This window comes from Bombina bombina, unplaced genomic scaffold (assembly GCF_027579735.1).
Source record: "Bombina bombina isolate aBomBom1 unplaced genomic scaffold, aBomBom1.pri scaffold_481, whole genome shotgun sequence".
In the NCBI taxonomy this organism is placed as follows: Eukaryota; Metazoa; Chordata; class Amphibia; order Anura; family Bombinatoridae; genus Bombina; species Bombina bombina.
Window position 1 is genome coordinate 62,856 of NW_026512014.1, and position 23,634 is coordinate 86,489.

Here is a 23,634-nt window from a genome sequence, read left to right on the forward strand (position 1 = left end):
TGCCTTGCTTTTTGTCTAGTATAGTCGGACAATGTCCTTGGGAGCATGTAAGTAGCTGCCTAGGGCCGTTTTCTCTCTCAGAAGTGATGGGATTGCCTTGCTTTTTGTCTAGTATAGTCACACACTGTACTGGGGAGCATATAAGTAGCTGCCTAGGGCCGTCTTCTCTCTCAGAAGTGAGGGGATTGGCTTGCATTTTGTCTAGTATAGTCAGACACTGTACTGGGGAGCATATAAGTAGCTGCCTAGAGCATTCTTCTCTTTCAGAAGTGAAGGGATTGCCTTGCTTTTTGTCTAGTATAGTCAGTAAATGTCCTTGGGAGCATATAAGTAGTTGCCTAGGGCCGTCTTCTCTTTCAGAAGTGAGGGGATTGCCTTGCTTTTTGTCTAGTATAGTCAGACACTGTACTGGGGAGCATATAAGTAGCTGCCTAGGGCATTCTTCTCTTTCAGAAGTGAGGGGATTGCCTTGCTTTTTGTCTAGTATAGTCGGACAATGTCCTTGGGAGCATGTAAGTAGCTGCCTAGGGCCGTTTTCTCTCTCAGAAGTGATGGGATTGCCTTGCTTTTTGTCTAGTATAGTCACACACTGTACTGGGGAGCATATAAGTAGCTGCCTAGGGCCGTCTTCTCTCTCAGAAGTGAGGGGATTGCCTTGCTTTTTGTCTAGTATAGTCAGACACTGTACTGGGGAGCATATAAGTAGCTGCCTAGGGCCGTCTTCTCTCTCAGAAGTGAGGGGATTGCCTTGCTTTTTGTCTAATATAGTCACACACTGTACTGGGGAGCATATAAGTAGCTGCCTAGGGCATTCTTCTCTTTCAGAAGTGAAGGGATTGCCTTGCTTTTTGTCTAGTATAGTCAGACAATGTCCTTGGGAGTATATAAGTAGCTGCATAGGGCCGTCTTCTCTCTCAGAAGTGAGGGGATTGCCCTGCATTTTGTCTAGTATAGTCAGACACTGTACTGGGGAGCATATAAGTAGCTGCCTAGAGCCGTCTTCTCTTTCAGAAGTGAGGGGATTGCCTTGCATTTTGTCTAGTATTGTCAGACACTGTACTGGGGAGCATATAAGTAGCTGCCTAGTGTTGTCTTCTCTTTCAGAAGTGAGGGGATTGGCTTGCTTTTTGTCTAATATAGTCAGACACTGTACTGGGGAGCATATAAGTAGCTGCCTAGAGCCGTCTTCTCTTTTAGAAGTGAGGGGATTGCCTTGCATTTTGTCTAGTATTGTCAGACACTGTACTGGGGAGCATATAAGTAGCTGCCTAGGGACGTCTTCTCTCTCAGAAGTGAGGGGATTGCCTTGCTTTTCGTCTAGTATAGTCGGACAATGTCCTTGGGAGCATATAAGTAGCTGCCTAGGGCTGTCTTCTCTTTCAGAAGTGAGGGGAATTGCCTTGCTTTTTGTCTAGTATAGTCACACACTGTCCTTGGGAGCATATAAGTAGCTGCCTAGGGCCGCCTTCTCTCTCAGAAGTGATGGTATTGCCTTGCTTTTTGTCTAGTATAGTCAGACACTGTACTGGGGAGCATATAAGTAGCTGCCTAGGGACGTCTTCTCTCTCAGAAGTGAGGGGATTGCCTTGCTTTTTGTCTAGTATAGTCAGACACTGTCCTTGGGAGCATATAAGTAGCTGCCTAGGGCCGTCTTCTCTCTCAGAAGTGAGGGGATTGCCTTGCTTTTTGTCTAGTATAGTCAGACACTGTACTGGGGAGCCTATAAGTAGCTGCCTAGGGACGTCTTCTCTCTCAGAAGTGAGGGGATTGCCTTGCTTTTTGTCTAATATAGTCAGACACTGTACTGGGGAACATATAAGCAGCTGCTTAGGGCCTTCTTCTCTCTCAGAAGTGAAGGGATTGCCTTGCTTTTTGTCTAGTTTAGTCATACACTGTACTGGGGAGCATATAAGTAGCTGCCTAGGGCCGTCTTCTCTTTCAGAAGTGAGGGGATTGCCTTGCATTTTGTCTAGTATAGTCAAACAATGTCCTTGGGAGCATATAAGTAGCTGCCTAGGGCCGTCTTCTCTCTCAGAAGTGAGGGGATTGCCTTGCTTTTTGTCTAGTATAGTCAGACACTGTACTGGGGAGCCTATAATTAGCTGCCTAGGGACGTCTTCTCTCTCAGAAGTGAGGGGATTGCCTTGCTTTTTGTCTAATATAGTCAGACACTGTACTGGGGAACATATAAGCAGCTGCTTAGGGCCTTCTTCTCTCTCAGAAGTGAAGGGATTGCCTTGCTTTTTGTCTAGTTTAGTCATACACTGTACTGGGGAGCATATAAGTAGCTGCCTAGGGCCGTCTTCTCTTTAAGAAGTGAGGGGATTGCCTTGCATTTTGTCTAGTATAGTCAGACAATGTCCTTGGGAGCATATAAGTAGCTGCTTAGGGCCTTCTCTCTCAGAAGTGAAGGGATTGCCTTGCTTTTTGTCTAATATAGTCAGACACTGTACTGGGGAGCATATAAGTAGCTGCTTAGGGCCTTCTTCTCTCTCAGAAGTGAAGGGATTGCCTTGCTTTTTGTCTAGTATAGTCAGACAATGTCCTTGGGAGCATATAAGTAGCTGCTTAGGGCCGTCTTCTCTCTCAGAAGTGAGGGGATTGCCTTGCTTTTTGTCTAGTATAGTCAGACACTGTACTGGGGAGCATATAAGTAGCTGCCTAGGGCCGTCTTCTCTTTCAGAAGTGAGGGGATTGCCTTGCATTTTGTCTAGTATAGTCAGACACTGTACTGGGGAGAATATAAGTAGCTGCCTAGGGACGTCTTCTCTTTCAGAAGTGAGGGGATTGCCTTGCATTTTGTCTAGTATAGTCAGTCACTGTACTGGGGAGCATATAAGTAGCTGCCTAGGGCCGTCTTCTCTTTCAGAAGTGAGGGGATTGCCTTGCTTTTTGTCTATTATAGTCAGACAATGTCCTTGGGAGCATATAAGTAGCTGCTTAGGGCCGTCTTCTTTCTCAGAAGTGAGGGGATTGCCTTGCTTTTTGTCTAGTATAGTCAGACACTGTACTGGGGAGCATATAAGTAGTTGCCTAGGGACGTCTTCTCTCTCAGAAGTGAGGGGATTGCCTTGCTTTTTGTCTAGTATAGTCACACACTGTCCTTGGGAGCATATAAGTAGCTGCCTAGGGCCGTCTTCTCTCTCAGAAGTGAGGGGATTGCCTTGCATTTTGTCTAGTATAGTCAGACACTGTACTGGGGAGCATATAAGTAGCTGCCTAGAGCATTCTTCTCTTTTAGAAGTGAAGGGGTTGCCTTGCTTTTTGTCTAGTATAGTCAGACAATGTCCTTGGGAGCATATAAGTAGTTGCCTAGGGCCGTCTTCTCTCTCAGAAGTGAGGGGATTGCCTTGCTTTTTGTCTAGTATAGTCAGACAATGTACTGGGGAGCATATAAGTAGCTGCCTAGAGCCATCTTCTCTTTCAGAAGTGAGGGGATTGCCTTGCTTTTTGTCTAGTATAGTCACACACTGTCCTTGGGAGCATATAAGTAGCTGCCTAGGGCCGCCTTCTCTCTCAGAAGTGATGGTATTGCCTTGCTTTTTGTCTAGTATAGTCAGACACTGTACTGGGGAGCCTATAAGTAGCTGCCTAGGGACGTCTTCTCTCTCAGAAGTGAGGGGATTGCCTTGCTTTTTGTCTAATATAGTCAGACACTGTACTGGGGAACATATAAGCAGCTGCTTAGGGCCTTCTTCTCTCTCAGAAGTGAAGGGATTGCCTTGATTTTTGTCTAGTTTAGTCATACACTGTACTGGGGAGCATATAAGTAGCTGCCTAGGGCCGTCTTCTCTTTCAGAAGTGAGGGGATTGCCTTGCATTTTGTCTAGTATAGTCACACACTGTCCTTGGGAGCATATAAGTAGCTGCTTAGGGCCTTCTCTCTCAGAAGTGAAGGGATTGCCTTGCTTTTTGTCTAATATAGTCGGACAATGTCCTTGGGAGCATGTAAGTAGCTGCCTAGGGCCGTTTTCTCTCTCAGAAGTGATGGGATTGCCTTGCTTTTTGTCTAGTATAGTCACACACTGTACTGGGGAGCATATAAGTAGCTGCCTAGGGCCGTCTTCTCTCTCAGAAGTGAGGGGATTGCCTTGCTTTTTGTCTAGTATAGTCAGACACTGTACTGGGGAGCATATAAGTAGCTGCCTAGTGCATTCTTCTCTTTCAGAAGTGAAGGGATTGCCTTGCTTTTTGTCTAGTATAGTCAGACAATGTCCTTGGGAGTATATAAGTAGCTGCATAGGGCCGTCTTCTCTCTCAGAAGTGAGGGGATTGCCCTGCATTTTGTCTAGTATAGTCAGACACTGTACTGGGGAGCATATAAGTAGCTGCCTAGAGCCGTCTTCTCTTTCAGAAGTGAGGGGATTGCCTTGCTTTTTGTCTAGTATAGTCAGACACTGTACTGGGGAGCATATAAGTAGCTGCCTAGGGACGTCTTCTCTCTCAGAAGTGAGGGGATTGCCTTGCTTTTCGTCTAGTATAGTCGGACAATGTCCTTGGGAGCATATAAGTAGCTGCCTAGGGCTGTCTTCTCTTTCAGAAGTGAGGGGAATTGCCTTGCTTTTTGTCTAGTATAGTCACACACTGTCCTTGGGAGCATATAAGTAGCTGCCTAGGGCCGCCTTCTCTCTCAGAAGTGATGGTATTGCCTTGCTTTTTGTCTAGTATAGTCAGACACTGTACTGGGGAGCATATAAGTAGCTGCCTAGGGACGTCTTCTCACTCAGAAGTGAGGGGATTGCCTTGCTTTTTGTCTAGTATAGTCACACACTGTCCTTGGGAGCATTTAAGTAGCTGCCTAGGGCCGTCTTCTCTCTCAGATGTGATGGTATTGCCTTGCTTTTTGTCTAGTATAGTCAGACACTGTACTGGGGAGCATATAAGTAGCTGCCTAGGGACGTCTTCTCTCTCAGAAGTGAGGGGATTGCCTTGCTTTTTGTCTAGTATAGTCAGACACTGTCCTTGGGAGCATATAAGTAGCTGCCTAGGGCCGTCTTCTCTCTCAGAAGTGAGGGGATTGCCTTGCTTTTTGTCTAGTATAGTCAGACACTGTACTGGGGAGCCTATAAGTAGCTGCCTAGGGACGTCTTCTCTCTCAGAAGTGAGGGGATTGCCTTGCTTTTTGTCTAGTATAGTCAGACACTGTACTGGGAAGCATATAAGTAGCTGCCTAGGGCCGTCTTCTCTTTCAGAAGTTAGGGGATTGCCTTGCATTTTGTCTAGTATAGTCAGACAATGTCCTTGGGAGCATATAAGTAGCTGCTTAGGGCCGTCTTCTCTCTCAGAAGTGAAGGGATTGCCTTGCTTCTTGTCTAGTATAGTCAGACACTGTACTGGCGAGCATATAAGTAGCTGCTTAGGGCCTTATTCTCTCTCAGAAGTGAAGGGATTGCCTTGTTTTTTGTCTAATATAGTCAGACACTGTACTGGGGAACATATAAGCAGCTGCTTAGGGCCTTCTTCTCTCTCAGAAGTGAAGGGATTGCCTTGCTTTTTGTCTAATATAGTCAGACACTGTATTGGGGAGCATATAAGTAGCTGCCTAGGGCCGTCTTCTCTTTCAGAAGTGAGGGGATTGCCTTGCATTTTGTCTAGTATAGTCAGACAATGTCCTTGGGAGCATATAAGTAGCTGCTTAGGGCCGTCTTCTCTCTCAGAAGTGAAGGGATTGCCTTGCTTTTTGTCTAGTATAGTCAGACACTGTACTGGGGAGCATATAAGTAGCTGCCTAGGGCCGTCTTCTCTCTCAGAAGTGAGGGGATTGCCTTGCTTTTTGTCTAATATAGTCAGACACTGTCCTGGGTTGCATATAAGTAGCTGCTTAGGGCCTTCTTCTCTCTCAGAAGTGAAGGGATTGCCTTGCTTTTTGTCTAGTATAGTCAGACAATGTCCTTGGGAGCATATAAGTAGCTGCTTAGGGCCGTCTTCTCTCTCAGAAGTGAGGGGATTGCCTTGCTATTTGTCTAGTATAGTCAGACACTGTACTGGGGAGCATATAAGTAGCTGCCTAGGGACGTCTTCTCTTTCAGAAGTGATGGGATTGCCTTGCTTTTTGTCTAGTATAGTCAGACACTGTACTGGGGAGCATACAAGTAGCTGCCTAGGGCCATCTTCTCTTTCAGAAGTGAGGGGATTGCCTTGCATTTTGTCTAGTATAGTCAGACACTGTACTGGGGAGCATATAAGTAGCTGCCTAGGGAAGTCTTCTCTCTCAGAAGTGAAGGGATTGCCTTGCTTTTTGTCTAGTATAGTCAGACAATGTCATTGGGAGCATATAAGTAGCTGCTTAGGGCCGTCTTCTCTTTCAGAAGTGATGGGATTGCCTTGCTTTTTGTCTAGTATAGTCAGACACTGTACTGGGGAGCATAAAAGTAGCTGCCTAGGGCCGTCTTCTCTCTCAGAAGTGAGGGGATTGCCTTGCTTTTTGTCTAATATAGTCAGACACTGTACTGGGGAGAATATAAGTAGCTGCTTAGGGCCTTCTTCTCTCTTAGAAGTGAAGGGATTGCCTTGCTTTTTGTCTAATATAGTCAGACACTGTACTGGGGAGCATATAAGTAGCTGCCTAGGGACGTCTTCTCTTTCAGAAGTGAGGGGATTGCCTTGCTTTTTGTCTAATATAGTCAGACAATGTCATTGGGAGCATATAAGTAGCTGCTTAGGGCTGTCTTCTCTTTCAGAAGTGAGGGGATTGCCTTGCATTTTGTCTAGTATAGTCAGACACTGTACTGGGGAGCATATAAGTAGCTGCCTAGGGACATCTTCTCTTTCAGAAGTGAGGGGATTGCCTTGCATTTTGTCTAGTATAGTCATACAATGTCATTGGGAGCATATAAGTAGCTGCTTAGGGCCGTCTTCTCTCTCAGACGTGAAGGGATTGCCTTGCTTTTTGTCTAGTATAGTCAGACACTGTACTGGGGAGCATATAAGTAGCTGCCTAGGGCCGTCTTCTCTCTCAGACGTGAAGGGATTGCCTTGCTTTTTGTCTAGTATAGTCAGACACTGTACTGGGGAGCATATAAGTAGCTGTCTAGGGCCGTCTTCTCTCTCAGAAGTGAGGGGATTGCCTTGCATTTTGTCTAGTATAGTCAGACACTGTACTGGGGAGCATATAAGTAGCTGTCTAGGGCCGTCTTCTCTCTCAGAAGTGAGGGGATTGCCTTGCATTTTGTCTAGTATAGTCAGACACTGTACTGGGGAGCATATAAGTAGCTGTCTAGGGCCGTCTTCTCTTTCAGAAGTGAGGGGATTGCCTTGCATTTTGTCTAGTATAGTCAGACACTATACTGGGGAGCATATAAGTAGCTGCCTAGGGCCGTCTTCTCTCTCAGACGTGAAGGGATTGCCTTGCTTTTTGTCTAGTATAGTCAGACACTGTACTGGGGAGCATATAAGTAGCTGCCTAGGGCCGTCTTCTCTCTCAGACGTGAAGGGATTGCCTTGCATTTTGTCTAGTATAGTCAGACACTATACTGGGGAGCATATAAGTAGCTGCCTAGGGCCGTCTTCTCTCTCAGACGTGAAGGGATTGCCTTGCTTTTTGTCTAGTATAGTCAGACACTGTACTGGGGAGCATAAAAGTTCTTTATTTCATGATACAAACAGAATTGACAATTTTCCAGTTTTCTTCGGTTATTTAGTTTTCTGCGCAGTCTGCCTGAATTATGAACAAAATGTTTGTATTTCATGTCCCTTTGTTTTGTATTTCAGATAAATGAAATAAATAATAGTAATGCTAATCACTAAATGAGCAGTTGTGCATTAGTGTAAAACAATATTATTTAGAGTAACACAAGTAATATAGCCAGTGAGTTACAAATAAAAATGTATTTTTATGCCGAGATCTGTAAACAAGTTATTGCCATCAGATGACTGATTACCTGCTGCATTTCTCTGCTGTTTTCCCGCATCCTCATTATTGTTGGACCTGGATTTTGTGCTCTCCAATGTTTGATCTGAAATGTCATTTTCTGTAACATAATAATTGTTATTTAGGGATATTCTGCAGCAGTGAAGCCTGGCATTGCTCATTTTGTGTGCGCTTATTTACGCAGCACTGTATATTTTAAATTGCATCTCAGAACCTGTGCTATTGTTTAATCATTCAAAGACAAAGAATAGGCGAAGGGTAAGCTAACAATTGGTCTCAAAGCTTTTGGATAATTCCTCCGAGTGTGGAACATTCACTAATCAGCCTTTTATAGAGAAGCTTGACAGGTGTACAGTGTACTAGCAACAAAACATGACAAGCGCATAGAATTCCCAGCTGCACATACGGAAAAAAAGCTTCGTTTGTTAGTTTCATTCGTTTTTGTCAAACTCATCATAATTTGTTGATTGTCAGTTTGTGGATTAAATTGTATGACCGTCTTCTGAAAGGTGGAAATAAGCAGCCCTGCTCCATTAATTAATTAGAATCCCATTAGCTGAGATGTGCATACATTTAGAGACCAGTACTGCCATAGTACTTGATTAATGGGTCATCCGTAAGATGTTGTGCCTTTAACATTAACGATACTTGAATCCCAGTTATGCACAACTTAAATCAAGGTCTTTTTAAAAGACATAAATATAGACTCCGAGAATTCTGTAATGCGATTAGTCTTGAGAAAGGCTAAACAAAGCGCTAGTCAAAACACGAAGCATCAATTAAATTAGTCTAATTGTACGATCACGGTGGGTTTTAAAGCTGTTTATTTTCCCCCATAATAAAGCACTTGTCAGATAGGGGTTTTGTTAGCATTTTGCTGATTTAAATGTTAAAGTCATGCCTCTCTCTGGTGCTTTAAAGAACTATCTTTACCAGCAAATAAAACCACAGCTCCGTAATGCAACAAACATTATATTATAACCATCTGCTCTCAATAAATGATCAGTAAAACAACATATAATTCTGCTTCTACAACGTGTTGTGCCCGAGCTGAGTGTCAGGCAAATATTCCCAGCACAATAACCCACCAAACGTCTTTATACAGCTGAAAAGGAACAGAAAGATTTAGCCGTTTCACAAACAAACTGGGCCATTGGTATTTTAGGGAGAAATCTGCTCCGATTGACCTTGGTCTGACAGACTTCCTATCCAGGTCAATTTAACCAATTGATCCAGTGTTACTGGGATTCAGCCAGGAGAGTTAAGTGGCTATTTGATGAAATGTACCTATTTTAAGCAAGTTTGAATGTCACTGAAGCAAAACGACCGTTAAATTAGTCTTCAGGTCAAACTTACACCAGGTGCCATGAGTGTTCCTGTGTCATGTGATATATTCATCTAGACCGGTTAGCTGCACCTTTGGTTAAATTCTTTACAAAACATTATTTTACACAGTGCATTGAATACAATTATTCTAAATATGCTAAATATATTTACTATTAACATTAAAATGTGAACACATTAGGAATATTTCACCCACATATTTGAAATATGGGCGTATCCCTTTTGTTAGAAAGCTTCATTAACACTTAATTTGTGTAATACGCAGTTTTCAAACTTAAATCATTTAAATGTATCAGAAAACTCAATTTTCTAAACCTGGGTACCCAAATGTTTTTGTACTTCTAGCTAGTGACAGGTGAGATTGTCTGAGGACATATTACACTCACACTTATACTAAAGATAATGAGGCCGAATTATCAAGCCGTCAACTATGCTGCATTCGCCGGCACCAATACGCTCGCCTAACATTGTGGCCGCGGGCCTGAATACACTCTTCTTATTTATAAAAAAAGCTGTCAAAAGCCATGCACCAAGTACGGGGCGATGAGCAGCAGACTGTTGTTAACTAACAGTCATCAATCTCGCTGCTATTCGGCTTTTTCCCAACTTTATTTATACCCTGTCACTAAACACCGCCACTATACTAAAATGTTTAACCCCTATCCCGCCGCTCCTGGACCCCGCCGCCACTAAATAAAGTTACTAACCCCCATCCCGCTGCTCCCGGAGCCCACCACAACGCTAATAAAGTTATTAACCCCTATCCCGCTGCTCCCGGACCCCTCTGCAACTAAATAAGTGTATTAACCCCTAAACCCCTGGCCTCCCACTACCACTTACTAAACCTATTAACTCCTAAACTGCCAGTCCCCCAAATCGCCATAAACTAAATTAAGCTATTAACCCCTAAACCTAACAACCCGCTAACTTTACATTATAATTACCTCATCCCTATCTTATAATAAATTTAAACTTACCTTTAGAATTAAATTAAACTGTATTAAACTATTAATTAACCTACCCTAACTATTATACTAAAATTACATTAAACTATATTAAACTATTAATTAACCTACCCTAACTATTATACTAAAATTACATTAAACTATATTAAACTATTAATTAACCTTCCCTAACTATTATACTAAAATTACATTAAACTAACAATTAAATTAACTATATTAGATATTTAAAAACCTAACCCTACTCAAGTTATTTAAATCTACTATTAAAAATTACTAAGTTACAAAAAAATAACAACTAAGTTACACAAAATAAAAAACACTAAGTTACACAAAAAAATATCAAATATTTAAACTAATTACACCTAATCTAATAGCCCTATCAAAATAAAAAAGCCCCCCCAAAATAAAAAAAACCCTAGCCTACAATAAACTAGCAATAGCTATTAAAAGGGCCTTTTGCAGGGCATTGCAAATAAAATACAAACACCCCCCCAACAGTAAAACCCAACACCCACACAACCAACCCCCCAAATAAAACCCTATTTAAAAAACCTAAGCTCCCCATTGCCCTGAAAAGGGCATTTGTATGGGCATTACCCTTAAAAGGGCATTTAGCTCTTTTTCAGCCCAAAGTCCCTAACCTAAAATTAAAACACTAACCCCCAAAGATCCACTTACAGTTTTCGAAGACCGGACATCCATCCTCATCCAATCGGCATAAGTCCTCATCGAAGCTGGGCCGAAGTCTTCATCCAGAATTATATAAATTATATTAGTGCTAGTTTTTTATTACATAATATATCCGGTATTTTTTATAAAAAGAAGAGGGTTTTCCAGACCCGCCCTCTGTGCTCTACTGAGCTTGTCTGGTTTTCCCTCAGAGCGCATCGGGCCAGCTGTCTAGTCACAGCCCGGCCCGACCGCGCCATTACATTCAATGCAGCTTGCTCCTGCTGCAGACAGAGCTGACAGGTGACATAAAATGATACAAACAGACAGAGAAGCGCTCTACAACTAATGGTACAAATACACATGATCAGTTAACTACTGACAGGTGACATAAAATGATACAAACAGAAAGAGAAGCGCTCTACAACTAATGGTACAAATACACATGATCAGTTAACTACTGACAGGTGACATAAAATGATACAAACAGAAAGAGAAGCGCTCTACAACTAATGGTACAAATACACATGATCAGTTAACTACTGACAGGTGACATAAAATGATACAAACAGACAGAGAAGCGCTCTACAACTAATGGTACAAATACACATGATCAGTTAACTACTGACAGGTGACATAAAATGATACAAACAGAAAGAGAAGCGCTATACAACTAATGGTACAAATACACATGATCAGTTAACTACTGACAGGTGACATAAAATGATACAAACAGAAAGAGAAGCGCTATACAACTAATGGTACAAATACACATGATCAGTTAACTACTGACAGGTGACATAAAATGATACAAACAGAAAGAGAAGCGCTCTACAACTAATGGTACAAATACACATGATCAGTTAACTACTGACAGGTGACATAAAATGATACAAACAGAAAGAGAAGCGCTCTACAACTAATGGTACAAATACACATGATCAGTTAACTACTGACAGGTGACATAAAATGATACAAACAGAAGCGCTCTACAACTAATGGTACAAATACACATGATCAGTTAACTACTGACAGGTGACATAAAATGATACAAACAGAAGCGCTATACAACTAATGGTACAAATACACATGATCAGTTAACTACTGACAGGTGACATAAAATGATACAAACAGACAGAGAAGCGCTCTACAACTAATGGTACAAATACACATGATCAGTTAACTACTGACAGGTGACATAAAATGATACAAACAGAAGCGCTCTACAACTAATGGTACAAATACACATGATCAGTTAACTACTGACAGGTGACATAAAATGATACAAACAGAAGCGCTATACAACTAATGGTACAAATACACATGATCAGTTAACTACTGACAGGTGACATAAAATGATACAAACAGACAGAGAAGCGCTCTACAACTAATGGTACAAATACACATGATCAGTTAACTACTGACAGGTGACATAAAATGATACAAACAGAAAGAGAAGCGCTCTACAACTAATGGTACAAATACACATGATCAGTTAACTACTGACAGGTGACATAAAATGATACAAACAGACAGAGAAGCGCTCTACAACTAATGGTACAAATACACATGATCAGTTAACTACTGACAGGTGACATAAAATGATACAAACAGAAAGAAAAGCGCTCTACAACTAATGGTACAAATACACATGATCAGTTAACTACTGACAGGTGACATAAAATGATACAAACAGACAGAGAAGCGCTCTACAAGGAATGAGCAACAGCTCAGTAGCTAGTTCTATGGCTAAGTTACCACCTAGGAGCAGCCTCTTTTAGTCCAATTGTGCTTTTCACAGAGGAGAACTTTCCTGAAGAATATCAGTCTGATCCCGCCTAACAAGGTCAGTCCAGCACCAAAATACCAGGCAATTCTCCTCTGAACAAGGAACATGAAAACCCCAGACGATCGTTCCGGCCTTCTTTGGGCCTCATCAGTGAGGTGCAGCCATATTCCTCTAAGGACATTGGGCAAGTTCACATCTGGTTTCCCCCATCACCCCCAGGGTCATATAGCAAATGCATACAGAAAGAGAAGTGCTCTACAAGGAATGAACCACAGCTCATTAGCTTGTTCTGTGTCAGGTTATTTGAAGAATGACCCTGGGGAAAGTGCCCCTAAGAAATCAATGAAAGAATAAAGGGAGAATATAATGAGCAGAGAGATTAAGGCCCCTATTTAACAACGGTCTGTCGGACCTGATCCCACAGTGCAAATCAGGTCCAACAGATCTCGCTGAATGCGGAGAGCAATACGCTCTCCGTATTCAGCATTGCACAAGCTGCCAGCAGGTCTAGTGAGCTGCTGGTGCAATGCTGCCCCCTGCAGATTCGCGGCCAATCGGCTGCCAGCAGCAGGGTGTCAATCAACCCAATCGTACTCAATCTTTAGACCACTGCTCTATAACTGGTGTTTCTGGCGAGTCTGCAGGCTCGCCAGAAACACGGGCCCTCAAGCTCCATCTGGAGCTTGATAAATGGGCCCCTAAGCTTGTAACTGAAACTGGAGGTGGGCTCAGGTCTAAGGGGCAGGAAATGATTTGCTCTAAGAAAAAAGTATCCTCCTATTAATTAATACTGCCTTATGTTGCTTCGTATTGTTTTATTTTGTGATAGATAACTCCAAATGTGCAATAAATTAGAGATAAAACATAGGAACATAAGATGTGGCATGGAGCACTAACAAAGATCTTTATATACAGGACACGCTGATACTTTATTAGTAGGGATTAAATAACATTCACACCTTTTTTCCAGTTGTCGTGTGCTCTTTTTAGCTTCACAAGGAAAAGTTGTAGGATGATGAACAAAACAAATATCATAAGACCGACCAAACCCAAAAGAAGAGCTCCACTTGATCTTATTGAGAAAGCCACGATCTCTGCAAAACAATATTTGTTGTATGTTTGTGAGCTTAATTAGTTTCTGGAGCAAAACAATATTTGTTGTATGTTTGTGAGCTTAATTAGTTTCTGGAGCAAAACAATATTTGTTGTATGTTTGTGAGCTTAATTAGTTTCTGGAGCAAAACAATATACAGTTAACAAAGAGTTGCAGCTGTTGGCGCTGAATACCGCAGTATATTACGTACGTGTTGTGGCGCTTTTACTGGAGACAGATTCACTGTTGCTTCTTGATGGCTCTAAACTTGATGCTGAACCTCGTTCTGACATATCAGAAAATGTTGTTGACCCTAAAATGGAAACACTTGTGAAGCTGGAGATTAAATGATCACCTCTTGTCACAAACTGATGTCTCTCACTGACCCTAGAACATCATAACCAGCTTCTGCACGGGCCGTATTTCAGCTATTGGACCCCCAGGATAAAGCATAATCAGAACATTGCTTACATGTTGTGGTGAGTTGCTCCAGGGTGGCGTCGTCACTGCTGGTTATTTTTACAGTGAAATTTTTTTCTGGTATTTCAGAAGTTGTCATTTCTTAAAAAAAAGGATATAAAAATAAGTAAATATGTATCTTCCTGGGCTGTATAATGTGATGTAAATAAATAACCCCTAAATTCATCAAATGTTTGGTGCATTATTAAAAAGCAGAGGGACCAGGTCAACCGGCCATATTAATAAAAATGAGTGAACATAAGATAACAACCCTTGGAATGATGTGAGTTGTGCGCATGCGCTAATTAGAGTATTGTACGTGCGCATATCACTCAGTGCCTACAACAAGCAGCACGTCTGCTGCAATGAACTGGAAGCCACAGAATCTTATTAAAACTGATTATGTAGAACCTGTGCTAGGACAGTGGGAGTTAAAGAGACAGTAACATCAAAATCACATTTTCATAATTCGCGAAATTGTAAAAGAAAAAATCCAATTTACTTCTGTTTTAAATTTTCTTTGATCCGTTGGAATCATTTGTTGAAGAGTAAACTGAGGTATGCTGAGGAGCATGCACTATATGGTAAAAGTGTTTGTAACAATCAGCTAGATTACGAGTTTTGAGCGCTATAGAGAAATTAACGAATGCAACAAAAGTTAAGTTATTTAATTTTCTATAGCACTGCCATTACAAGTTTTCAAACATACGCCTTTTGCGTGCGATATGGTTGCGTTGAGCTCCATATCGCACACAGAGCGCTGCTGAGACGTGCTTGTGCACAATTTCTCCATAGACATCAATGGGGAGAGCCTGCAAAAAAAAACAACTAACACCTGTGATCGCGGAAACAAAAGTTCCGTAACGCAGCCCCATTGATGTCTATTGGGGAAATTAAAATACCGTTTAAACCTAACACCGTAACATAAACCCTGAGTCTAAACACCCCTAATCTGCTGCCCCCAACATCGCTGACGCCTGCCTACAGTTATTAACCCCTAATCTGCCGCTCCCAATATAGCCGCCACTATACTACATTTATTAACCCCTAAACCTAACATAACCCTAAACCTAACCCCCCTAACTTTAACGTAATTAAATTAGATCTAAATTAAATTTACAACTATTAACTAAAAAATCCTATTAACCCCTAAACCGCCAGCCCCCCTAAATCGCAACAAGCTAAATTAAACTATATTAACCCCTAACCCTAAACCAAACCCCCCCTAACTTTAACATAATTAAATTAGATCTAAATTAAATTTACAATTATTAACTAAATAATTCCTATTTAAAACTAAATACTTTCCTGTAAAATAAAACCTAAGCTAGCTACAATATAACTAATAGTTACATTGTAGCTAGCTTAGGTTTTATTTTTATTTTACTGGTAAGTTTGTATTTATTTTAACTAGGTAGAATAGTTAGTAAATAGTTATTAAAGGGACAGTCTACACCAGATTTTTTATAGTTTAAAAAGATAGATAATCCCTTTATTACCCATTCTCTAGTTTTGCATAACTAACACACGGCTAGATTACGAGTTTTGCGTTATGAGTGAAAAAGCAGAGTTATGGCTCTTTTTCACTACCGCTGCTATTACTAGTCTTGTAGCCGCTGTACCGCACACTTTTTTGGCCGTCACGCAACTACCACACTTTTTAAAAAGTCCTTTTTCAATGGGACTTCCACAGCGCCAGTATTACGAGTTTGCCTGTCCGGCCAAAAACTGAGCGATACAGCCTATAACTACAAGATCCGTACCGTAAACTGAAAGTCAGTAGTTATGGCTTTTACGCTACAAAGCTGTAACATAAAACTCATAACTAAAGTGTCACAAAGTGCACTAACACCCATAAACTACCTATTAACCCCTAAACTGAGGCCCTCCCACATCGCTAACACTAAAATAAAGTTATTAACCCTTAATCTGCTGCTCTGGACATTGCCGCTACTATAATAACTATAATAAACATATTAACCTCTAAACCTCTGCACTCCCTCATCCTAAACACTAGTTAAATATTATTAACCCCTAATCTGCTGTCCCCAATGTCGCCGCCACTATACTAAAGTTATTAACCCCTAAACCTCTGGCCTCCCACATCACTAACACTAAATAAATATATTAACCCCTAAACCTAAGTCTAACCCTAACACCCCTAACTTTAATATAATTAAAATAAATCTAAATAAAACCTACTATTATTACCTAAATAATACCTATTTAAGACTAAGGCATCTATTTATCAAAGCGTCGACTTTCTTGCATTCGCTGGCACCAATACACTCGCCTAAGATCGCCTAACATCGCTGCCGCGGACCTGAATACGTTCTCCATAATTATCAAAAAAGCTGTCAAAAAACAGCGCACCAAGTACGGTGCGATGAGCAGCGGACTGTTAACTAGCAGTCATCGATCTCGCTGCTCTTCGGCTTTTTCACAGCTTTCTTGGTACCCTGTCACTAAACACCCACACTATACTAAACTGTTTTACCCCTATACCGCCGCTCCCGGACTTGTATGGGCATTGCCCTTAAAAGGGCATTTAGCTCTTTTACATTGCCCAAAGTCCCTAATCTTTTCTTACAGGTAAAAGAGCTGTTTTCTTTGGGGCAATGCCCCTCAAAGGCCCTTTTAAGGGCTAACGGCAGTTTAGTTTAGGCTAGATTTTTTTTTTTAATTTTAGGGAGCTTTTTTATTTTGATAGGGCTATTAGATTAGGTGTAATTAGTTTAAATATCTTGTAATTTGTTTTTTATTTTCTGTAATTTAGTGTTTATTTTTTTTTTGTAATTTAGTTAATTGTATTTAAATAATGTAATTTTTTTAATTTTAGTGTAACTCAGGTTAGGGTTTATTTTACAGGTAAATTTGTATTTATTTTAGCTAGGTAGTTATTAAATAGTTAATAACTATTTAATAACTATTGTACCTAGTTAAAATAAATACAAACTTGCCTGTAAAATAAAAATAAACCCTAAGCTAGCTACATGTAACTATTAGTTATATTGTAGCAAGCTTAGAGTTTATTTTACAGGTAAGTATTTAGTTTTAAATAGGATTCATTTATTTAGTTAATTTAATGACAGTGTAGTGTTAGGTGTAATTGTAACTTAGGTTAGGGTTTATTTTACAGGTAAGTATTTAGTTTTAAATAGGAATTATTTAGTTAATGATAGTAAGTTTTATTTAGATTTATTTTAATTATATTAAAGTTAGGGGGTGTTAGGGTTAGACTTAGGTTTAGGGGTTAATATATTTATTTAGTGTTAGTGATGTGGGAGGCCAGAGGTTTAGGGGTTAATAACTTTCATATAGTGGCGGCAGCGAAGTTGGGGGCAGTAGATTAGGGGTTAATAAGTGTAGGTGGGTGGCGGCGCTATTGGGGGCGGCAGACTAGGGGTTAATTAGTTTAGGTAGGTGGCAGCGATGTCAGGGGCGGCAGATTAGGGGTTAATAAGTGTAATGTAGGTGTCGGCGATGTCGGGGGCGGCAGATTAAGGGTGTTTAGACTTGGGGTTTATGTTAGGGTGTTAGGTGTAAACATAAATTTTCTTTCCCCATAGGAATCAATGGGGCTGCGCTATGGAGCTTTACGCTCTTTTATTGCAGGTGTTAGGCTTTTTTTTAGCCGGCTCTCCCCATTGATGTCTATGGGGAAATCGTGCACGAGCACGTAAAACCAGCTCAAAGCAGCACCGGTATTTGTGTGCGGTATGGAGCTCAACGCTGCCATATTGCCCGCTAACGCCGGGTTTTTGCAAACCTGTAATAGCAGCGCTATTAAAGGTGAGCGGTGGAAATAACTTGCAAGTTAGTACAGAGCCGCTCATAACGCAAAACCCGTAATCTGGCCGACAGTTATATAAATACACTTTTTATCTCTGTGATTACCTTGTATCTAAGCCTCTGCAGACTGCCCCCTTATTTCAGTTCTTTTGACAGACTTGTATTTTAGCCAATCAGAGCTTGCTCACTGGAACTCCACGTGCGTCAGCACAGTGTTATCTATATGACACACATGAACTAACACCCTCTAGTGGTGAAAAACTGTCAAAATGCCCTGAGAGAAGAGGCGTCCTTCATGGGCTTAGAAATTAGCATATGAACCTGCTAGGTTTAGCTTTCAACTAAGAATACCAAGAGAACAAAGCAAAATTGGTGATAGATGTAAATTGGAAAATTGTTTAAAATTATATTCTCTATCTGAATCATGAAAGTTTATTTTGGACTAGACTGTCCCTTTAACTATTTACTAACTACCTAGTTAAAATAAATACAAACTTACCTGTGAAATAAAACCTAAGCTGCCTTACACTAAAACCTAACATTACAAAAATAAAAAAACGAAATTATCCAAAAAAATAAAGATTAATCCTATTCTAATACCCTTAAAAAAAACACCCCAAAATAAAAAAACCCTACTCTAGAATAAACTAAAAGGGCCTTTTGTAGGGCATTGCCCTGAGATAAACAGCTCTTTTACTCCAAAAAAAATACAAACACCCCCTAACACTATACAACCCCCCACCCCCAAACTACCAGGGGACCTTAAAAGGGCCTTTTGTAGGGCATTGCCCTGGGATAAACAGCTCTTTTGCTAAAAAAAAAAAAAACACCCACTAAAAATATACATTACACAAAATAACAAACAAATTATCAAAAAAAAAGCAAAAAATTATTCCTATTCTAATACCCATAAAAAACACAACAAAATAAAAAACCTAATCTAGAATAAACTACCAATGGCCCTTAAAAGGGCCTTTTGTAGGGCATCACCCTAATGATATCAGCTCTTTAATTGAAAATAATTTACAAAGACCCACTAACATTACAAACCCCCACCCCCCCAAACCCACAAAATAAAAAAAACTATCTAAAAAAACCCTAGTCTACCCATTACCCTGAAAAGGGCATTTGGATGGGTATTGCCCTTAAAAGGGCATTTAGCTCTTTTACTGCCCAGACCCTAAACTAAAAAATAAAACCCACCCAATAAACCCTTAATATCGGGGGTTAGTGTTAGGTTTTGTTAAGGGTTTTTTGGGTGTTTTTTTTGTGTTAGTTTAGGGTATGGGCAGTAAAAGAGCTAAATGCCCTTTTAAGGGCAATCTCCATACAAATGCCCTTTTCAGGGCAATAGGTAGCTTAGGTTATTTTAGATAGTTTTTTTATTTGGGGGTTTGGTTGGGTTGTGGGTTTTACTGTTGGGGGGGTGTTTGTATTTTTTTTTACAGGTAAAAGAGCTGATATCTTTGGGGCAATGCCCCACAAAAGGTCCTTTTAAGGGCAATTGGTAGTTTATTGTAGGCTAGGGTTTTTATTTTATTTTGGGGGGCTTTTTTATTTTGATAGGGCTATTAGATTAGGTGTAATTCTTTTTTATTTTTGATAATTTGTTATTTTCGTAATTTAGTGTTTTTTTTTGTAATTTAGGCCTAGATTTAGAGTTGGGCGGTAGCCGTCAAAACCAGCGTTAGAGGCTCCTAACGCTGGTTTTGGGCTACCGCCGGTATTTGGAGTCAGTCAGGAAAGGGTCTAACGCTCACTTTGCAGCCGCGACTTTTCCATACCGCAGATCCCCTTACGTCAATTGCGTATCCTATCTTTTCAATGGGATCTATCTAACGCCGGTATTTAGAGTCGTGGCTGAAGTGAGCGTTAGAAATCTAACGACAAAACTCCAGCCGCTGAAAAAAGTCAGTAGTTAAGAGCTTTCTGGGCTAACGCCGGTTTATAAAGCTCTTAACTACTGTGCTCTAAAGTACACTAACACCCATAAACTACCTATGTACCCCTAAACCGAGGTCCCCCCACATCGCCGCCACTATATTTAAATTTTTTAACCCCTAATCTTCCGCTCCGTACACTGCCGCCAACTACGTTATCTCTATGTACCCCTAATCTGCTGCCCCTAACACCGCCGACCCCTATATTATTTTTATTAACCCCTAATCTGCCCCCCTCAACGTCGCCTCCACCTGCCTACACTTATTAACCCCTAATCTGCCGAGCGGACCGCACCGCTACTATAATAAAGTTATTAACCCCTAATCCGCCTCACTCCCGCCTCAATAACCCTATAATAAATAGTATTAACCCCTAATCTGCCCTCCCTAACATCGCCGACACCTAACTTCAAGTATTAACCCCTAATCTGCCGATCCGAGCTCACCGCTACTCTAATAAATTTATTAACCCCTAAAGCTAATTTTAACCCTAACCCTAACACCCCCCTAAGTTAAATATAATTTTATTCTAACGAAATAAATTAACTCTTATTAAATAAATTATTCCTATTTAAATCTAAATACTTACCTGTAAAATAAACCCTAATATAGCTACAATATAAATTATAATTATATTATAGCTATTTTAGGATTAATATTTATTTTACAGGCAACTTTGTAATTATATTAACCAGGTACAATAGCTATTAAATAGTTAATAACTATTTAATAGTTACCTAGTTAAAGTAATTACAAAATTACCTGTAAAATAAATCCTAACCTAAGTTACAAATAAACCTAACACTAGACTATCAATAAATTAATTAAATAAACTACCTACAATTAACCTAACACTACACTATCAATAAATTAATTAAATACAATACCTACAAATAAATACAATTAAATAAACTAACTAAAGCACAAAAAATAAAAAAGAACTAAGTTACAAAAAATCAAAAAATATTTACAAACATTAGAAAAATATTACAACAATTTTAAACTAATTACACCTACTCTAAGCCCCCTAATAAAATAACAAAGACCCCCAAAATAAAAAAATGCCCTACCCTATTCTAAATTACAAAAGTTCAAAGCTCTTTTACCTTACCAGCCCTTAAAAGGACCTTTTGTGGGGCATGCCCCAAAGAATTCAGCTCTTTTGCCTGTAAAAAAAAACATACAATACCCCCCCCAACATTACAACCCACCACCCACATACCCCTAATCTAACCCAAACCCCCCTTAAATAAATCTAACACTAAGCCCCTGAAGATCTTCCTACCTTGTCTTCACCTCGCCGGGTATCATACCGATCCGTCCTGGCTCCGATATCTTGATCCAAGCCCAAGCGGGGGGCTGAAGATGTCCATGATCCGGCTGAAGTCTTCATCCAAGCGGGAGCTGAAGAGGTCCATGATCCGGCTGAAGTCTTCTATCAACGGCATCTTCAATCTTCATTCTTCCGGATCCATGTTCATCCCGCCGACGCGGAACATCCATCTTCACCGACGACTTCCCGAAGAATGACGGTTCCTTTAAGGGACGTCATCCAAGATGGCGTCCCTCGAATTTCGATTGGCTGATAGGATTCTATCAGCCAATCGGAATTAAGGTAGGAAAATTCTGATTGGCTGATGGAATCAGCCAATCAGAATCAAGTTCAATCCGATTGGCTGATCCGATCAGCTAATCAGATTGAGCTCGCATTCTATTGGCTGATCGGAACAGCCAATAGAATGCGAGCTCAATCTGATTGGCTGATTGAATCAGCCAATCGGATTGAACTTGATTCTTATTGGCTGATTCCATCAGCCAATCTGAATTTTCTTACCTTAATTCCGATTGGCTGATAGAATCCTATCAGCCAATCGGAATTCGAGGGACGCCATCTTGGATGACGTCCCTTAAAGGAACCGCCACAGCCATTCTGTGAACTCTAAATACCAGCGGTATTTAAAAGGTGCGGCCAAAAAAAAGCACGCGTAGCTAACGCACCCCTTTGGCCGCAGAACTCTAAATCTAGGCGTAAGTTAGTTTTTATTTTTTGTAATTAGTGTTAGGATTTTTGTATTGGTAGTTTAGTTTTATTTAATTGGTAGTTAGTTTAATTTTAGTTTAATAATTATAATAGTTTAATTTTAGTTTAAATTTTGTTTTTAAATTTGACAGGTACATTTTAATTTAATTTAAGCTAGGTAAATTGTAATTTTAATATAAAGTTAGGGGGTCATTAGGTTTAGGGGTTACTAGTTTAAATTAGTTTATTTCATTGTGGGGGCTTTCAGTTTAGGGGTTAATAGTTTATTTTAGTATATTTCGTTGTGGGGGGCTTGCGGTTTAGGGGTTAATAGCTTTATTATAGCGCGGTGTGGGCAGATGGCATTTTAGGGGTTAATAATATTTAACTAGTGTTTGCAATGTGGGAGGGTGGCGGTTTAGGGGTTAATACGTTTATTATAGTGGCGACAATGTCGGGGAGCGGCAGAATAGGGGTTAATCATTTTATTTTAGAGTTTGCGATGCGGAAGGGCCTCGGTTTAGGGGTTAATAGGTAGTTTATGTTTGGTTAGTGCACTTTGTAACTCTTAAGTTATGAGTTTTATGTTTCAGCTTTGTAAGGTAAAACTCATAACTACTGACTTTAGATGGTGGTACAGATCTTGTTGTTTTAGGCTGTAACGCTCACTTTTTAGCCTGACCGCAAAACTCATAATACTGGCGCTATGGGAATCCCATGAAAAAACGTAATTTTTACGTGTGTGGGACTGACGTTGCGGTACAGGCTAAAAGGTGTGCGGTACAGCTATACCGACAACACTTGTAATAGCTGCGGTGCTGTTTTAATGCTGAAAATGCCATATTTTCTGCGTTACAAGCCGCAGCACAAAACTTGTAATCTAGGTGAATGTTTGTACTAATCTTATACATTGTTTTTTTCTTTTTAAATAAAGGAAGATAAAATATCTCTGCTAAATCCAAAACCCAGTCAAGATCAAGAAGTGAACTGAAGGTTTAACATACGGTAATTATATGTTTTCCTTGGTGCCTTCTTGTTAATTCGCACTTGGAAGGTGTTGTGCGCTTTCATCTACTGTAGGAAGCTTTGCCTCAATAAGTTTCAAGTCATTTACTAATTATTCATTTCACTTCTGTAATTATGCAATCAATTCTTACTGTCATCAGCGGAAACTCTGTGTTTTTATCATTCTGGTCTAGACACGTCCTAATGTCTTGTCTGGGGGAATATTAAAGGTGCATAGTACATGAAAGGGACATACTTTTATACCAAACCATTGTAATTGCACCTGTAGTTCTTATTAGTTATGCAAAACAGACTTATTTCTATATAGGAAGCTCGGAAATTGTGTTAATTTCAGCATTTTGTGCAGAAAATCAAGTCTTTTTATTGTGTGTGTAGTTCTTACACACTAATGAGGATATATATATTATATGTCTAGTACTAGTGGTGATATGGAGAATATTACTGTACTGAATTTACTATAATAGATTACCTCTGTGTATACTGTATGTATATATATATTATATGTCTAATACTAGAGGTGATATGGAGAATATTACTGTACTGAATTTACTATAATAGATTACCTTTGTGTATACTGTATGTATATATATATATATATGTCTAATACTAGAGGTGATATGGAGAATATTACTGTACTGAATTTACTATAATAGATTACCTCTGTGTA

General features: G+C 40.1%; 1 protein-coding gene across 3 annotated transcripts in view; it reads right to left on the bottom strand.

The window, feature by feature from the left end:
* The window catches only part of CRTAM (cytotoxic and regulatory T cell molecule), a 243,889-nt gene that overhangs the window by 18,866 nt on the left and 201,389 nt on the right, over positions 1 to 23,634 (bottom strand). For all 3 annotated transcript variants that reach the window (XM_053696811.1, XM_053696809.1, XM_053696810.1), the window contains 4 exons: positions 14,202 to 14,291; positions 13,942 to 14,043; positions 13,597 to 13,731; positions 7,881 to 7,970 (listed from right to left, as the gene is read on the bottom strand). In XM_053696811.1, coding sequence (XP_053552786.1) covers positions 7,881 to 7,970; positions 13,597 to 13,731; positions 13,942 to 14,043; positions 14,202 to 14,291 — 417 coding nt within the window. The remainder of the gene's footprint in view (positions 1 to 7,880; positions 7,971 to 13,596; positions 13,732 to 13,941; positions 14,044 to 14,201; positions 14,292 to 23,634) is intronic.